This window comes from Varanus komodoensis, unplaced genomic scaffold, assembly GCF_004798865.1.
Source record: "Varanus komodoensis strain SLA01 unplaced genomic scaffold, ASM479886v1 scaffold13_1, whole genome shotgun sequence".
NCBI lineage: Eukaryota > Metazoa > Chordata > Lepidosauria > Squamata > Varanidae > Varanus > Varanus komodoensis.
Genome location: NW_025335408.1, coordinates 5849373 through 5863659, shown reverse-complemented (window position 1 = coordinate 5863659; position 14287 = coordinate 5849373). Strand labels below are relative to the sequence as shown.

At 38.7% G+C, this 14287-nt stretch overlaps 1 protein-coding gene across 2 annotated transcripts in view; it reads left to right on the top strand.

Annotated features, from left to right (window-relative positions):
* The window catches only part of NRCAM (neuronal cell adhesion molecule), a 76744-nt gene that overhangs the window by 38567 nt on the left and 23890 nt on the right, over window positions 1–14287 (top strand). For both annotated transcript variants that reach the window (XM_044423078.1, XM_044423077.1), the window contains exons 15-22: window positions 88–189; window positions 1950–2147; window positions 2249–2319; window positions 3570–3795; window positions 4768–4883; window positions 6041–6245; window positions 6849–6971; window positions 7860–8036. In XM_044423078.1, coding sequence (XP_044279013.1) covers window positions 88–189; window positions 1950–2147; window positions 2249–2319; window positions 3570–3795; window positions 4768–4883; window positions 6041–6245; window positions 6849–6971; window positions 7860–8036 — 1218 coding nt within the window. The remainder of the gene's footprint in view (window positions 1–87; window positions 190–1949; window positions 2148–2248; window positions 2320–3569; window positions 3796–4767; window positions 4884–6040; window positions 6246–6848; window positions 6972–7859; window positions 8037–14287) is intronic.

Sequence of the window (14287 nt, the reverse complement as noted above, 5' to 3'; positions counted from 1 at the left end):
AATAACCACTAAATGGTTTTACATGGTGGAATATGGATCTTCCATAGAGAGTAACTGTTTATATCTTTGTGTTAATTTGGGTTGCAGATCGTCCCGATCCACCTTTTGACTTAGAACTGACAGATCATCTAGAAAGAAGTGTTCAGCTTGCATGGATACCAGGCAATGACAATAATAGTCCCACCACAAGTACGGTTTGATGAATTTACTGGAATATTCATTAAATAGATTCAATATTTCATATATTTCATATAAGGAATACATATATTTCTAAAGAAGCATGTCATTCACTTCTAATTATGGTATTCACAGTTCTGTTTTATCCCCTTCTGTGCTATAAATAAAGTACGTATTTCACTGAGGTCCCACAGCTAACAGAGTAATTCTGTGGGTTCTGTATAATGCAGCTTTCTCCAGCCTTGTGCCTTCCAGACACGTTTGGACTGCAATGCCCAGAATTCCCAGCCAATGGCCCTGCTGGATGGGAACTCTGGGAGTTGTGTCCAAATACTTCTGATGGCCACCAGGTTGGGCAAGGCTGATGTTGATGACCATAGGATTTTTCAAGCCCATAGAATTTTATTTATTTATTTATTTGGAGAACTTATATGCCGCCCCATTCGCATAAGCCTCGGGGCGGCTTCCAAACATAAATATAATCAATACAATTACATAAAATGTTGGGGACATCCTGGCAAAAAGTTTGTTAAAATCAATAAATAAAATTAACAATTAAAATAACATTTAAATAAAATAAAGGTCTTTATTTTTTAAATAAAAAAAAGAATCTTGATGACCATAGGATTTTTTGTATTCCTAATTCCAAGGCTGGAAAGTCTTGTAGCTGGGATCATTGCCTGAATTTCCCCTCATACCCCTATTGCAGTCTGCATGGAAAAAATCACTCTGGTTGCTTCTCAGAGGTCATAACAACAACTTTGGAAAAGAGTTTCTGGAGGTGTTTCAGGAGATGGGAAAAAATGGAGACATCCGCTGCCAAGAAACAATATATCCTAGTAGGAAACAATATATCCTACTCTGAAGCACCATGCTTAGATTCTGAAATCCAATTCTGGGTGAATCAGGTGTGAAGGCAGCCATCACTCCCATGCTCTACCTGCTTTACATAAGATGTTCATAATCCTTCAGGTTCAGAGGGTTATGGGTAGCCTCATCAGACTGAGCCCTGCATCATTCATAAAATACGTGCTAGAAAGTTTCTGCACTAAAGTGCAGTGCAAAATAGTATTATGTACTACTCATCCATCAGAATCAGCACCTTTCTCATGGCATATTGTATCTACTTCTAAATTCTATTTATCTGTTACTACTGCTGTCCAGAAATACTTACGTATGATTTCATCATGCCCCATTCTTCCTTTAAATCAATTTTAGAAACATAGAAACAGAGCGAGTCAGAAGGGACCTCCCGGGCCATTCGGTCTGACCCCCAGCTCCAGCCGGCTCTGCTCATGGCATGCCCGCCATGTGCATGCCCAGACTATCTTTGAACTCCCTCACCGATGGGGCCTCAACGAGCTCCCGTGGAAGCCCATTCCGCACCCTCAGGATCCTGACTGTCAGGAAGTGCATCCTGGCATCTAAATGGAACCTTGGTTCCCCTAATTTTGCTCCGTTGGAGCATGTCCTGCCTTCCTCTGGAGCGGAGAACAGGTCTCTACCCACCTCTGTGTGGATCCCCTCACATACCTGTATGTCGTCAACAGATCCCCTCAGATTTTCATGAAGGTGTGACAACATCTAGTCCTGGGCAGTTCTGTTTTCAAAGGACTCTTGATCACTTCTTATGCTTTCAAGCATATTAAATTTTTGCTTTATGTTGCTGTCTTGAGAGAGATTCAGTTGTCCTCAAGTTATTCAGTCTGAAACCATTTTATTTAGCTAGTTGTACTAATTTCTGATGTAAAATTCTGTCCCTTTATATACAGAATTCATCGTTGAATATGAAGATGCCATGCGTGAACCAGGGGTATGGAACTACCAGACAGAAGTACCTGGCTTCCTCACAACTGTGCAATTAAGGCTGTCACCCTATGTTAATTATTCATTCCGTGTAATAGCTGTCAACGAGATAGGACGGAGCCAGCCAAGTGAAGCCTCTGAACAATACTTTACAAAAGTTGCAAGTAAATAAATGCTATGGCTTACTGTTATAGGCTTAGTTTCTAGCTAGTATTCAATTACTCAGGAGGAAAAGCTTATTCAAATACAAATCTTTAATTTCTAGAACCAGATGACAATCCTAGCGGTGTTCAAGGGAATGGATCAGAACCAGATAATTTGGTGATCATGTGGGAGGTAAGGATCTTTAAAAAAAAGATCTTGAAGCACTTTTAAAAATATCCGTGTAAAATATGAAGTTCTGTATAAATCTGAAGCCAATTCACTTTTCTCAAGTGTGTGAGAAGATGTGCATATTGAGAAATGGAAAATGTTGTGAAAGACAAACTTAGGGAGTAATCCTATGGCCCTGCACTTTGTCCTCAGAGCTCGAACTCTGCCTACAATCCCCTTGCATCTGGCATAGAAGAACTGCACCAGCTGCTCTCTGAAGACAGGAAAGTGACCCTCGAAGAGAGGAAAGGGGAATTTCAGGGACAGGGAGGGTAGGAGACTGGGGGTGCCATAATATAGTGTATCCTGAAGCCACTGCAACATCCTTTCCTCCTGCTCTAAGATGTTCCAGCTTAAAAAAAGAAAAACCTATCTAGGAAAAATGCAGAGTGGGAGGGCAGGGAGATGAAGATTGCTTCCTTACAGGCATCCTGATAGGATTGTGCCTGCCATCCTATGTAAGACATCCTCTTGGAGCACCAGTCATCTCATCCTGTTCATGTTAGTGGCTAAGCAACCTTTCATCTGATGCCATTGATGTGGTATCTTGCATAGTTCAAATATTATTATGGGCTGCTAGCACTGTGTACTGTGATAAGTGGATTTTATGGTGATTTCAGAGTGGTAATCATTTAGTACTAAAGCCTTCTAAATATCTAATGTAATATGCATTTATTGACAGTATAAACAATCTGCAAGTTATCATGTTTTTGAACTCCTTTGTCACTTGGAAATCTAAATACAGTGACTAGGCCACCTCCACAGAAGTGCCTTTTTCTAAAGATAATGTATCAATGTAATATGGGAATAAAAGTACACAAATTCCTGTAAACATGCATCTAAGATCACAACTAAGAACCATTGCCCAAGTTTGCTTCCCCCCACCTCTTTCTCAATCCCTTTCCTTTTGTGTCATGTCTTTCAGATTTAGGGCAGACAGAGTCATATCTGTGTAAAGAAATAAGGTTCCTCAAGCAGGTTATGCTTGGACGCATCTAAATATGATAGAAATGTGATGAATAGCATTTCAAATTAAGGTTGCAATCCTATGTATGTTTAGACAGAAAGCATGGCTGGGGTATGCTGAGAGTGGATTGTCCTTTACTAAACTGGACATTTTAGTATTCTGCTTATATATCATCTTCTCTCTCGTATATTTTGGAAAATTAAGTGTGTAGTTATTATTCAATGCTTCCATTTGTTTTGCATTTTAGCCTTTAAGACATTTTCAGTCCAATGGTCCAGGGCTTCGGTACAAAGTCAGTTGGCGGCAGAAGGATGGTGATGATGAATGGACATCTGTTACAGTTGCAAATGTATCTAAATATATTGTGTCTGGTACTCCTCCATTTGCTCCATATGAGATAAAAGTACAGGCCATAAATGACTTAGGATCAGCACCTGAACCTATAACAACAATTGGATATTCTGGGGAAGACTGTAAGTTTCTTAAATTGACAATATTTGCCATAATTTTGCTGCAGGTTTTCTTCGTTTATCTTAACTTATCTGAAACATCTGTACAGTGGTGCCTTGTACTTTGAACTTAATTCATTTCAGGAGGCCATTTGAACTCTGAATTGTTCAAAGTCCAGTTCAGGTTTTCCCATCAGAAATAATGGAAAGTAAATTAATCTGTTCCTAAACAATACTCATTTCGATGAACAGCAAACATGGCCTCCTGAAACAAATTAAGTTCAAAGTAGTAATGTTACATTACTGAATGTTATGTTGAAAGCACACATTACTTCTGGTATGGCAATTTCTGTCAAATAGAAACATTACGGTTTGTCCTCATGCACCTTAGTCACTGGATCTGGCAACATGCAACTTCCAGCTCATCCCCAAAGTCAAAATGACTGACCATGAAAGGTAAATGTTTTGAATCAGTTCGGGACATTGAGGCAGCCACAACAGCATAACTAAAGACACTCATGAAAGGGGACTTCCAAAACTGTTTCAGAAAGTGGCAAGAATGACGGGATAAGTGTGTTCGAAGCAAGGAGAGTATTTTGAGGGGGATCGATAGCAATGTGTCTTTTACTGTTATTTTTTTTTAATTTAAACATTCACCTTATTTTTTGATCACACCTCGTATCTAACAAAAAATAAAGCGAAAAAGAGCACTGAAAATGCAAGAGATGAGTTGGGCACACAACAAATGATGTTTTTGCAGTGACTACATTTTTTTCATTTCACTTGCAGCTTGAACATAGAAGCATCATTCAAACTGCAGAGCAATTCTAACATTCTAACTCCAGATAATTCAAAGTTAGAGTCATTTGAACTATGAAGCACCGCTATAGTAATAATATTGTGGTGCAGTGTAGGGATTCACAGTCACATTTCTGAAAACTTGAAGTGCATAGAGGTGGCTCTAACCTAAGTTTTGTTGTTTTTGTTTCTCAATAGTGCCAATGGTTGCCCCCAGCAATTTGCAGGTGCAAGTTATAAACAGCACATTAGCAAAAGTGCAGTGGGATCCAGTTCCACTGAAGTATATCCGAGGTCATCTTCAGGGATACAAAGTAAGTTAGCCATAAAAACTTAATCAGCATTTTTGTGTTGGGCTTGGAACTTCTGACTATAAGTTTTGAAATTTTCATGTGCAATCCTATTTATTAGCTATGTTTGGACAGGAAAAAATCTACAATTCCCAGTGTTCCATAGTCAGACATGTCCTTTTCTGATGATTTTTCTGCCTAAATACGCACAGCACTGCAGCTTTTAAGGTTTTTCTTTTTCAGCAGCAACTATGTTTTCAGCATGCTGTGGCAAAATAGCTTTTCTGTCTGTTTCCAGATGATTAAAATAAATGTTGAGCTTTGCGTGTTTCACTTGCTAGATGGTCAGCCATTAGTTAATTTCTGTCAAAAACAATTTTTTGCCTGACTGCTGATATTCTTTACCCTGAAGTGTTTCCTGAAAAGTGCACAGTTTAAAACATTCAGAAAATTAATATAGCATGACTCAACCTGGGATTAGTCTCATTTTATTACTCTTATATTTTTTTCCCGTTAGCCACACAGGTATCTATTCTACTTCTAATAATAATGATTCTGTGTTCTACATAGCAGTGTACTAGATGAAACCCACCAGTATCATATATTAAATAACTTCAGTATTATTCCGTTGCATCACAAGTTGTTTACATTATACATAAAAAGCAATACAATTAAGCCAAAATAGATGCAACTTATTATAATGGAATAAAAGTGAATTTCTAGGTTTGAATCTGTTGTCATTAAAAATCAATGCTAGCTTATACATTATCTGAAGAACACTTATTTTTAATGGTCTGATCTGTCCCCAATGATATTTAACTTAAGTTGGACTCTGGAACTTGCTTCTGAACAAGCACAGATAGAATTAGACTGAATATGGCTTAGAAATAAGATTGGATTACATTCTTTTAATCCTGATTAAATTTATATGTCTCAGTACTAATAAGACTACTGGGTTGGATCTATTCTTACTCCTTATAGGAGTAAAGCTGTTGAAGTCATTGAAATTTCAGTCAAGACTAACTTAAGTCCCATTGATTTCAGTGTGTATACTTTGTCTAATTCGGAATCCATTCTGTTAAGTGTCCAGTCTGTCCCAAAAATATATCTAAGCATACAAAAATATTATAACACAAACCCAGAAATTAGATAAGTATTTAAATAATATATTTATTTTTTAGATTTACTACTGGAAAGTGAAAAGTTTAGCTGGAAGAATTAAGCGGCATGCAGAAAAAAAGAGTTTGGTTTTCAGTGGAAACAAGACCCATGGAATGGTGCCAGGATTGGAGCCCTATAGCTCTTACAAACTGAATGTCAGAGTGTTTAATGGGAAAGGAGAAGGACCACCAACACCTGATGAAACGTTTAAAACTCCTGAAGGAGGTATGCACTTAGAAAACCGTACAAATTAGCTGTTTAAATTAAGCATTGTTATTATGCATTACCTGAACATTTTCATCTGTCTTACAGATATACATTGTTAAAGAAGAAGTAATAATTTTAATTGAAAGCTTAAGTCTATTTATTTGAACTAGGGTTTGAGTAAACTCAAAAATGTAGGTCATAACAATTGGTATTGCATTAAGTAAAGAGCCAAAATACACATAAATAACAGTGTCATTCTGCTGGAGCAGAACCTGCTAGGCAAAGAAGAGAATCCAACTAAGGTCATAGGTTATTATGCAACCAATTATGGATTACATTTGCACAAACACTTGCACATTTTACTTGTTGCAATCACTTGTGCAACAGGAAGATTTGATGGAGCTCTGCTAGCACTATTTGAGTTTGTGAAGTTATACCCTTGGACATTACCCAAGGATCATACACACTTTTATAGCATTTTGTATAATATTTATGCTTTACTTTATCTCAGTGTGTAACTTGTTTTAACAAATGTTCTTCTTACAAACCACCCAAGGAGCTTTGGCTGTGGGCTGGTATCAATATTAAATAAATAATAATTATTATTATTTTCCTTAAAAGTTCCCAGTGCACCCTCCTTTTTGAAGATTACTAATCCAAGTCTGGACTCTCTCACTTTGGAATGGGGTCCCCCTTCTCATCCAAATGGTGTTCTGGTAGGATATACATTGAAGTTTCAACCAAGTAAGTAAAGATTTGGTGGGAGGGAGACTTCAATAAATGCTTACAAAATATGTAATTGGATCTTGTTATGTTGTTTCGAAAATATTTACATTGGGGGAAATAAATTCTAGGTTGGTAGTGGTCATAGTGAAGTCAAATATCCTCTCCTTTGGAAACTCCATTGTGTTCTATTGCAATATTTTTGCTGTCCTGCACATATGGGAAACAGTTTGCACTGCAGCTGCTTGGAAATACTCGATGCCTCTGAAAGTACTTTCTGAACTTGGGTGCAACTAAGCATCCAACCACACTCTTTATGCGGCTGTCATAATTTTCTTAACCTGAAAATTATGCACACTCCATGTTTTCCAATGCCACCAAGAGGGATATCTTTCATGTAATGGCTTTGGTGTCTCCAATATTCTGTTTTGAACTTGGCCAGGTATAGAACGCAGAGGCAAAGCTGGAGGAGGATCAGCCTGTGATTCCCACCTTCCTGCATGATAAGATGCAGCCCGATTCTTACATGCCACCATCACCCAACCCAGAATGGATTTCCATAATAAGTATTGAGTATTCCATCATCTGCTTTGCACTACATAACTTTATTTCACGTATTACACCAGAGAAATACCAATATGGGTATTGCAAAAAATTAAGCCATTTTAGGTGCTCATGGTTTCATAAATCCTACCTTTTTAGCATGCAACATTTTTTTGTCTAAACCTTAGACAAAAAATAAATTATGCATGATGGTGATCAATGTGACACATATATGACTCGATGGAACACATGTATCTTAGAATTCAGGACCTCGTTTAACTCTTTTTTTTAAATCCAACATTTATGCAACATGATGTTTCCAAGCAGGTATTGACTACATTGTTTTTGTCAATTTACAATTTACAGTTAATAATACACATGAATTAGGCCGCTTGCAAGAGATTGATATTCCAGCCAATGAGACCAGCTGGATATTAAGAAGCTTAAATTACAGTACTCGATACAAGTTTTATTTCTATGCACATACATCAATTGGCTCTGGAAGCCAAATAACAGAGGAGGCAGTAACAATTATGGACGAAGGTAAGATGGGTATGTATAAAGATGGGCTACTTAAATTTGAATAGTTATGCAATTTTTATTTATTTAAAACTTTTGTATGTTCACCACCACCAAATGGTCTTGGGACAGTATTTTTCTAAAAATAAGTAAACATTATTATGTTTAATTGAGGAATACTGTTTTAAGAAGTTGGTAGCGCTCTTAAAAATAGCAGTATATCCTTATATTTATGCCTAGAAAAGTTATGCATATCTGTTTAACAGGAGAGAACTGCCCTATGAATAGACTTGGTTATATTTGTTTTACAAATGAAAGCCAACTTTTGTAATAGTCACCTTGGTTTCCAAGTAGAAATTTGATTGCAGTGACGTGAAACACACTTAGAAATCATCCTATATTCACTTGGCAGCTGGAGGCCATGCATTTCTATATGATAGGACAGCAGTTTCCAAACTTCCCATTTCCAGTTCATGTGGGCATATCTGGGCTGCCCTAGTTTTGAATACTAGGTGCTTGCTTTCAGCATCTATGCATCATGCAGGCCAGAAGTGCTAGTGTGTGCTTCAGCCAAAGCTTTTCCCTCACAAGTCTGCAGAAAAGGGCTGAACATTGGACCATTGTAACGTGAGCACAGATGTGCCTTATGGGAAGAGTTTTTTGCCTGTCCTGAAACCCTTGTTAGTATGCGCAGCAGTGTGCAGCCAGGATCACAGAAAGCTGCCATCCGGACCAGCCCTTTGCTTTTCACATTTCATCATTTAGTCTGATCTGGGCAGGAACATTCTGCACCACAGGATCACTGCCAGCAGTAAGGAAGGATGTAGTACAGAAAGCCATGCAAATCCAGCTGCAGGCTCAAGATTACTAAATCACTGACACTGTCATTGCCTTAAATCTAGCAATATCGCAGAATGTGGATGAAAGCTAGAACAGGACGTGGCATAGTACTTAAGGTACTGAACAGTGGCAGATTGCCACACGTAGAAAACAACTTTCCATAAAAAAGAGCTTCCCCGATAAAGCATTTCTGTAGAAACTACTGTTATGGTAGACTAGAGAGAGCTGGATTTTATCCTAAAACTGGCAAAAAATACAAAATAGCGTTGGTCCATTAGAAGCGACTAAAAGTTTATTATTAGGACCAACCAACCCAAGATTCTCTCAGTGCTGAAGTTTTTACCTACTGTGAAATGCAGTGCAGTCCTGTAGATATCTACTCAGAAGTAAGCCCCATAGAACTCAATGGGACATACTCCTGGGTAAATGTATAGTAAGATTGCGGCCTGAGAGAAAGGGTCTGCCCTTCAATTGTACATTAATACATTGTAAGATTGAATGGTTAAGAAGGGCATTTTAATTGTCTATTTTGAAAACCATTATTATTAACATAAGGCTGTGCTTTTAAAATCACTCTTCAGTGTAAATGCTTAATTTTTTATTTAACTGCATGCTTTTCTGCTTTAATAAAAACATGTAGATTAATAACATGTATTCATATATCTGTGTGTTCCTTTTGTTGTATCTAATTACACAGAGTCCTTCTTTTATTTTCCTACATTAATGCTGGTATTCTCCCACTTGATGTATGTGCAGGTAAAGGTAAAATAAAACTAAGCATCAATTGTGTGGACTTCTTCTTTAGACTTCTAAACTGAAAAAATAAATGCAGCTGGTAAAAGCTGGAACAACAGGGTTCCTTAAATAAGACCTTGAACTGTCAAGGAAATGTTTATTGGCCACCTGTCCTTGTCCTTAATATGGTACTTGCCTTATTGATGCAAAAAGCAGAAGCATAGATGCCGTCTTTCATCTTTATGCATTCCCTGATGACTGTTGAGGCAACAAGGTTGTACTATGGAAATAGCTTCTTCCGTTACGGCTCAGCCTGTTCTTTTATAGCAGTAGTGACAGCAGGAAAGCAGGAAGCCTTTTGCATGTGGCTTCCCCTTCAGAGTCCCTGCCCATGGTGCTACTGTCTCCACCAGGAGTGAAGGGAGAGTGCTAGGCTCATCTCCCTACTTTCATTCCCCTGTCCATTGGCTACGCTGCACTTTCTGCAGTATGAGTACCCCCTAATGGCAAAGAGGGTTCAATGTGTTGCTAATGTAGTTTAAGGAAAGATGGAATTCAGCTAACTGGTGTAGGTCGAAGACTGACTTGGTTCCCCACAGCTGTTGTTTTATTTGGGTGCACGGGTAGGGTGGCTTTCTTTCGCGAAGCTTGCTTCTGAAGTTGTTTGCTTCAGAGATTATAGATGCTCTGAGAGTAAGCTGAGATGGTTGTTGTTATTAGTATAAGAAACAAAAATATTTAAAAGGTAAAAAGATAAGCTGCACAATTAATCAATAGTAGAGAATTATGGAGCACTGGAGAACAGTGTGTCAGTGAAGCATTGTGGCTTCAGATTATTCCTTCCAGAATTTAAAATCACAGTTTCAGACAGGATCTGAGTTGGTCATTAACTAAATTTCCATTTTTTTAAAAGATGGTAAGTTGTGTTGTTCATATAGTTCAATAAAATATTATAAATAAGCTGCATCATAGCAATTTCTTGCCATTGATTTTCTTTACTGGTTTTCTTTTTTTTTTTCCTCTCTCTTGATAGTATTGTTCACACTACATTCACAACAGTACAAATAACAGTCTTTAACAAAAAGGCATGTGATGCAAAAATGTATGATCCAAATCATTTCATTTCCCCGAAGCGTACAAATGCAGTTTTTGAATTCTAGTTATAAACCTCTAGAGAACTTTATTCAGTGCTTTGTGAATGACATGCTGGAGTTATTATCTTTTTTATCTGAATTCCCAGGGCTGCTTCTGTTAGCTTGTTTGTCTTACATTCTGCTGCTATTTCTGGTTTCAACAGTATACAGATCAACCTGTACAGAACCCTGGGAGCATACTGCTATTTGTTGATACCACCAAAAAATTCAGTCCCTTGTTTCCAGTAATGTTTAGAAGTGTTCATATTGTGCCTGTTTATCAGAATGATTGGTTGTTTCACTGAGAATCATTGAATCATAGAATAGCAAAGTTGGAAGGGGCCATGAAGGCCATCAGGTCCAACCTCCTGTTGTTGCAGGACACCAAGTTCCACCATACCATTCAGATGACTGTCCAGTTTCTTTTTGAATGTCTTTAGTGTGGGAGAGCCCACCACCTCTCTAGGCAGCTTATTCCTCTGTCCACTTGGATTAGCCCTAAACTCTAGCTATGTCCTTAAAAATTAAACAAGGGCAGGAATGTTAGTATTATTACTTTTAGAATTCCATATTTTCCTTGTTGCTAGCCCATAGGTATTTCTTTTCCCCCTAAAATGATTATTATATATTTTGACCACAAATAGATTCTTTTAAAATGACTTCAGCCCCTTATAGATATTTCTCTAAATATCCTGCCTATTTTATTGGATTATTTGGACAGAAAATTTCCCAAACCTAAATGTCCCTTAGATTTTTGTGAGCCTAGAACCTCAGTGGATTTGCCAGCTTTATAATCTGCAGTATCAAATCCATCTCTGAATGCTTCCCTGCACAGTGGAGCACATTCTAAGAAAGGGTAGTAGCAATATATTGTATCATGCAAATTATTATTTTGGTGTTCAAACGTCCTTGAGTAGTTGATCAGAACTGAGTCTGTTCCTTGAAGAAATTACTGTAATATTCAGTTGCTGTTTTACCGCGATTGCTTAATTGTGTACATCTGTTGTATTATAAAAAGGGATCTGTTTGCAAGTATACGGCAAATTTCTCTTTTTGGAATGGCTAGAACTTAGTTTCAAAGTTCTTACATATCTTTTGCTTTATAGATGAACATTAGAAATTCCTTTTTCTGCTACTGCTGCTTTTTCTCCTTTTCGTCCTCCTCTTCTTCTTCCTTAATTAACTAGCAGTACATGAAGCTGAAGCATAAGAAGGAATCTGGCTAGACTGTTGAGAATGGAGACATCAACTTACGCTAAAGCTAGTCTTGACTGAGGTTAGGGTCACACATAATGGCAACCCATCATGGTAAATGACCATTCTTTTGTGTTTCTGCTCCAGCCAGCCTAATATTTCCTAAAAAAGAGGTATTTACACAGATAAAGTGATTGTTCACTGCAGATTCCTTGCTGTTGCTTTTGATGTCTAAGGGAACCTAAGATGCCATGGTATTTCCTGCAAAAAAAAAAAAAAAAATCCAGCTCTCTGCCCTGTCATTCAGGTCCAGTTCCAGCACAGAGAAACTTCCTGCTGCACACAAAGATCTCTCTTCCCCTTTCTCCTTGTCTAGTGCAGGAAAGGAAGAATAGTTATCTCTGCTCTTTAACTTCTTGGACAATGCTATTTCCCATTGAAGTGCCTTATCAACATCCTTGTCAGAACTTAAGAAATACTGTCTCACCATCAGTGTTAGCTCTAGTGAGTGGCCCAATGTTAATCAACATTTTGATGAATAACTTGGCCGAGAGCAGAGGGAATTGCTCATCAAATTTGCAGAGGATAGCAAATATAAGAAGGCAGAAAGGATCTTGACAGGATGAAAAACTGTCACAACTAACAGAAACTTCACCAAAATTAAATATAAAATATTGCACTTAGGAAAAACCAGATGTACACATGCAGGATAGGTCACACTTGACAGCATGTATACGAAAGAGAATTTCAGGGTTTTATTAGTATATAAGCTGTAGTAGCAGTGTGATGCAGTAGCTAAAAACACTGATGTGTTCTAGGTGGATTCATCATACTATCCAGATTATGAGGTAACAGATGCATTTTATTCTGCTTTAGAAACAGAAACATAGAATCTAAGCAAGTCAGAAGGGCTCTCGCAGGCCATCTGGTCTGACACCCCAACTCTAGCCGCCTCCACTTATGTAATCCCCAGCATGTGGTTGTCCAATCTTTCCTTGAACACCTTCACTGATCACCTTCCTAGGAAGTGTATTCCATATCCTAGGGCTCATAACCATCAGGAAGTGCATCCTGATATCCAACCTGAAGCCTGATTCCTTAAGCTTTGCTCCATTGGAATGCGTCCTGCCCTCCACTGCAGGAAAGAACAGATCACGGCCTTCTTCCACATGGCATCTCCTCACATACCTATAAGTCACTAAAAGTTCCCTTCAGAGTCTCCTCTGGGCTGAAAAGACCCAGTTCCCTCAATCTTTCTCCATATGTCTTCCTTCCCAACCTGGCTACCATTCTTGTGACCCTGTGCTGAACTAATTCTAACCTAGCTATATCTCTCCTATAATGTGGAGCACAGAACTAGATGCTTTACTCCAGTTGTGGGCACACCAGAGTCGTGCAGAGTGGTATCAACACCTCCTTAGATTTGGGAGCCACACTTCTGGCTATACATCCAAAGGCAGCATTTGCCATCTTAACTGCCACATCACACTGCTGGCTCATGTTCAACTGGCTGTCGACAAGTACCCTGGTATTCCTTTCACAAGTGCTGCTATCCAGCCACTCATCCCCCATCCTTTACCTGTGACACCTATTCCTGTGTCCCAAGTGCAAGATCTTGCACTTATCCACATTGAAAGCCACTCTATTGACCCCCACCCAATTCCACAGCCTATCCAGATCCTTTTGGATCTGGATAACCTGCTTCCAAGTTGTAGCCATGCCCCCTCCCACCTGTTCATCACTGGCTGCCATCCTGATGATTCCCCACGGATAATCACCCTCTGCTTGTGGTCTGTCAACCATGCCCTAAGACAGTGAATCACTCTATCACGAAGCTCAACAACCCTCACCTGGAGTGGTGTGTCCACTTTTGGACACCACAGTTTAAGAAGTATATTAGAGAACTGGAACATGCCTCAAGACCAAGCTCTATGAGGAAAGGTTGACATTATGGAGCACATTTAGCCAAGGGAAGAGGCACAAATCAATATAACAGCCATCTTCAAATATTTGAAGGACTGTCAAATAGCTTACAGGTAACAATGATTATCATTCATGAAACTATTTTTAAAAACAACCATAAATGGTCAGGGTCCTTCCCACAATATGGTAGGAGATGCATTGGAAGTGGGATGGAAAGAGAGGCCGACCAGCTGGGAGACAGGTTGGCATCTTCTCTTTCCCCACCTCCCTTTAGGAGGGTGAACCAGATTACCCTTTGAACTCAGAGGGTGAAATTCAGTGGAGTAGTTCCACTCCCAGTATTGCTTGGATCTGCCGTGCAAATGTGTGTATGGGGATCCTTCTCTCTCTGCAAGCTGTCAAAATTTGACCTCTGATGCAATCCCTGCTCCTGCTAGGAGAGAGGTTCAA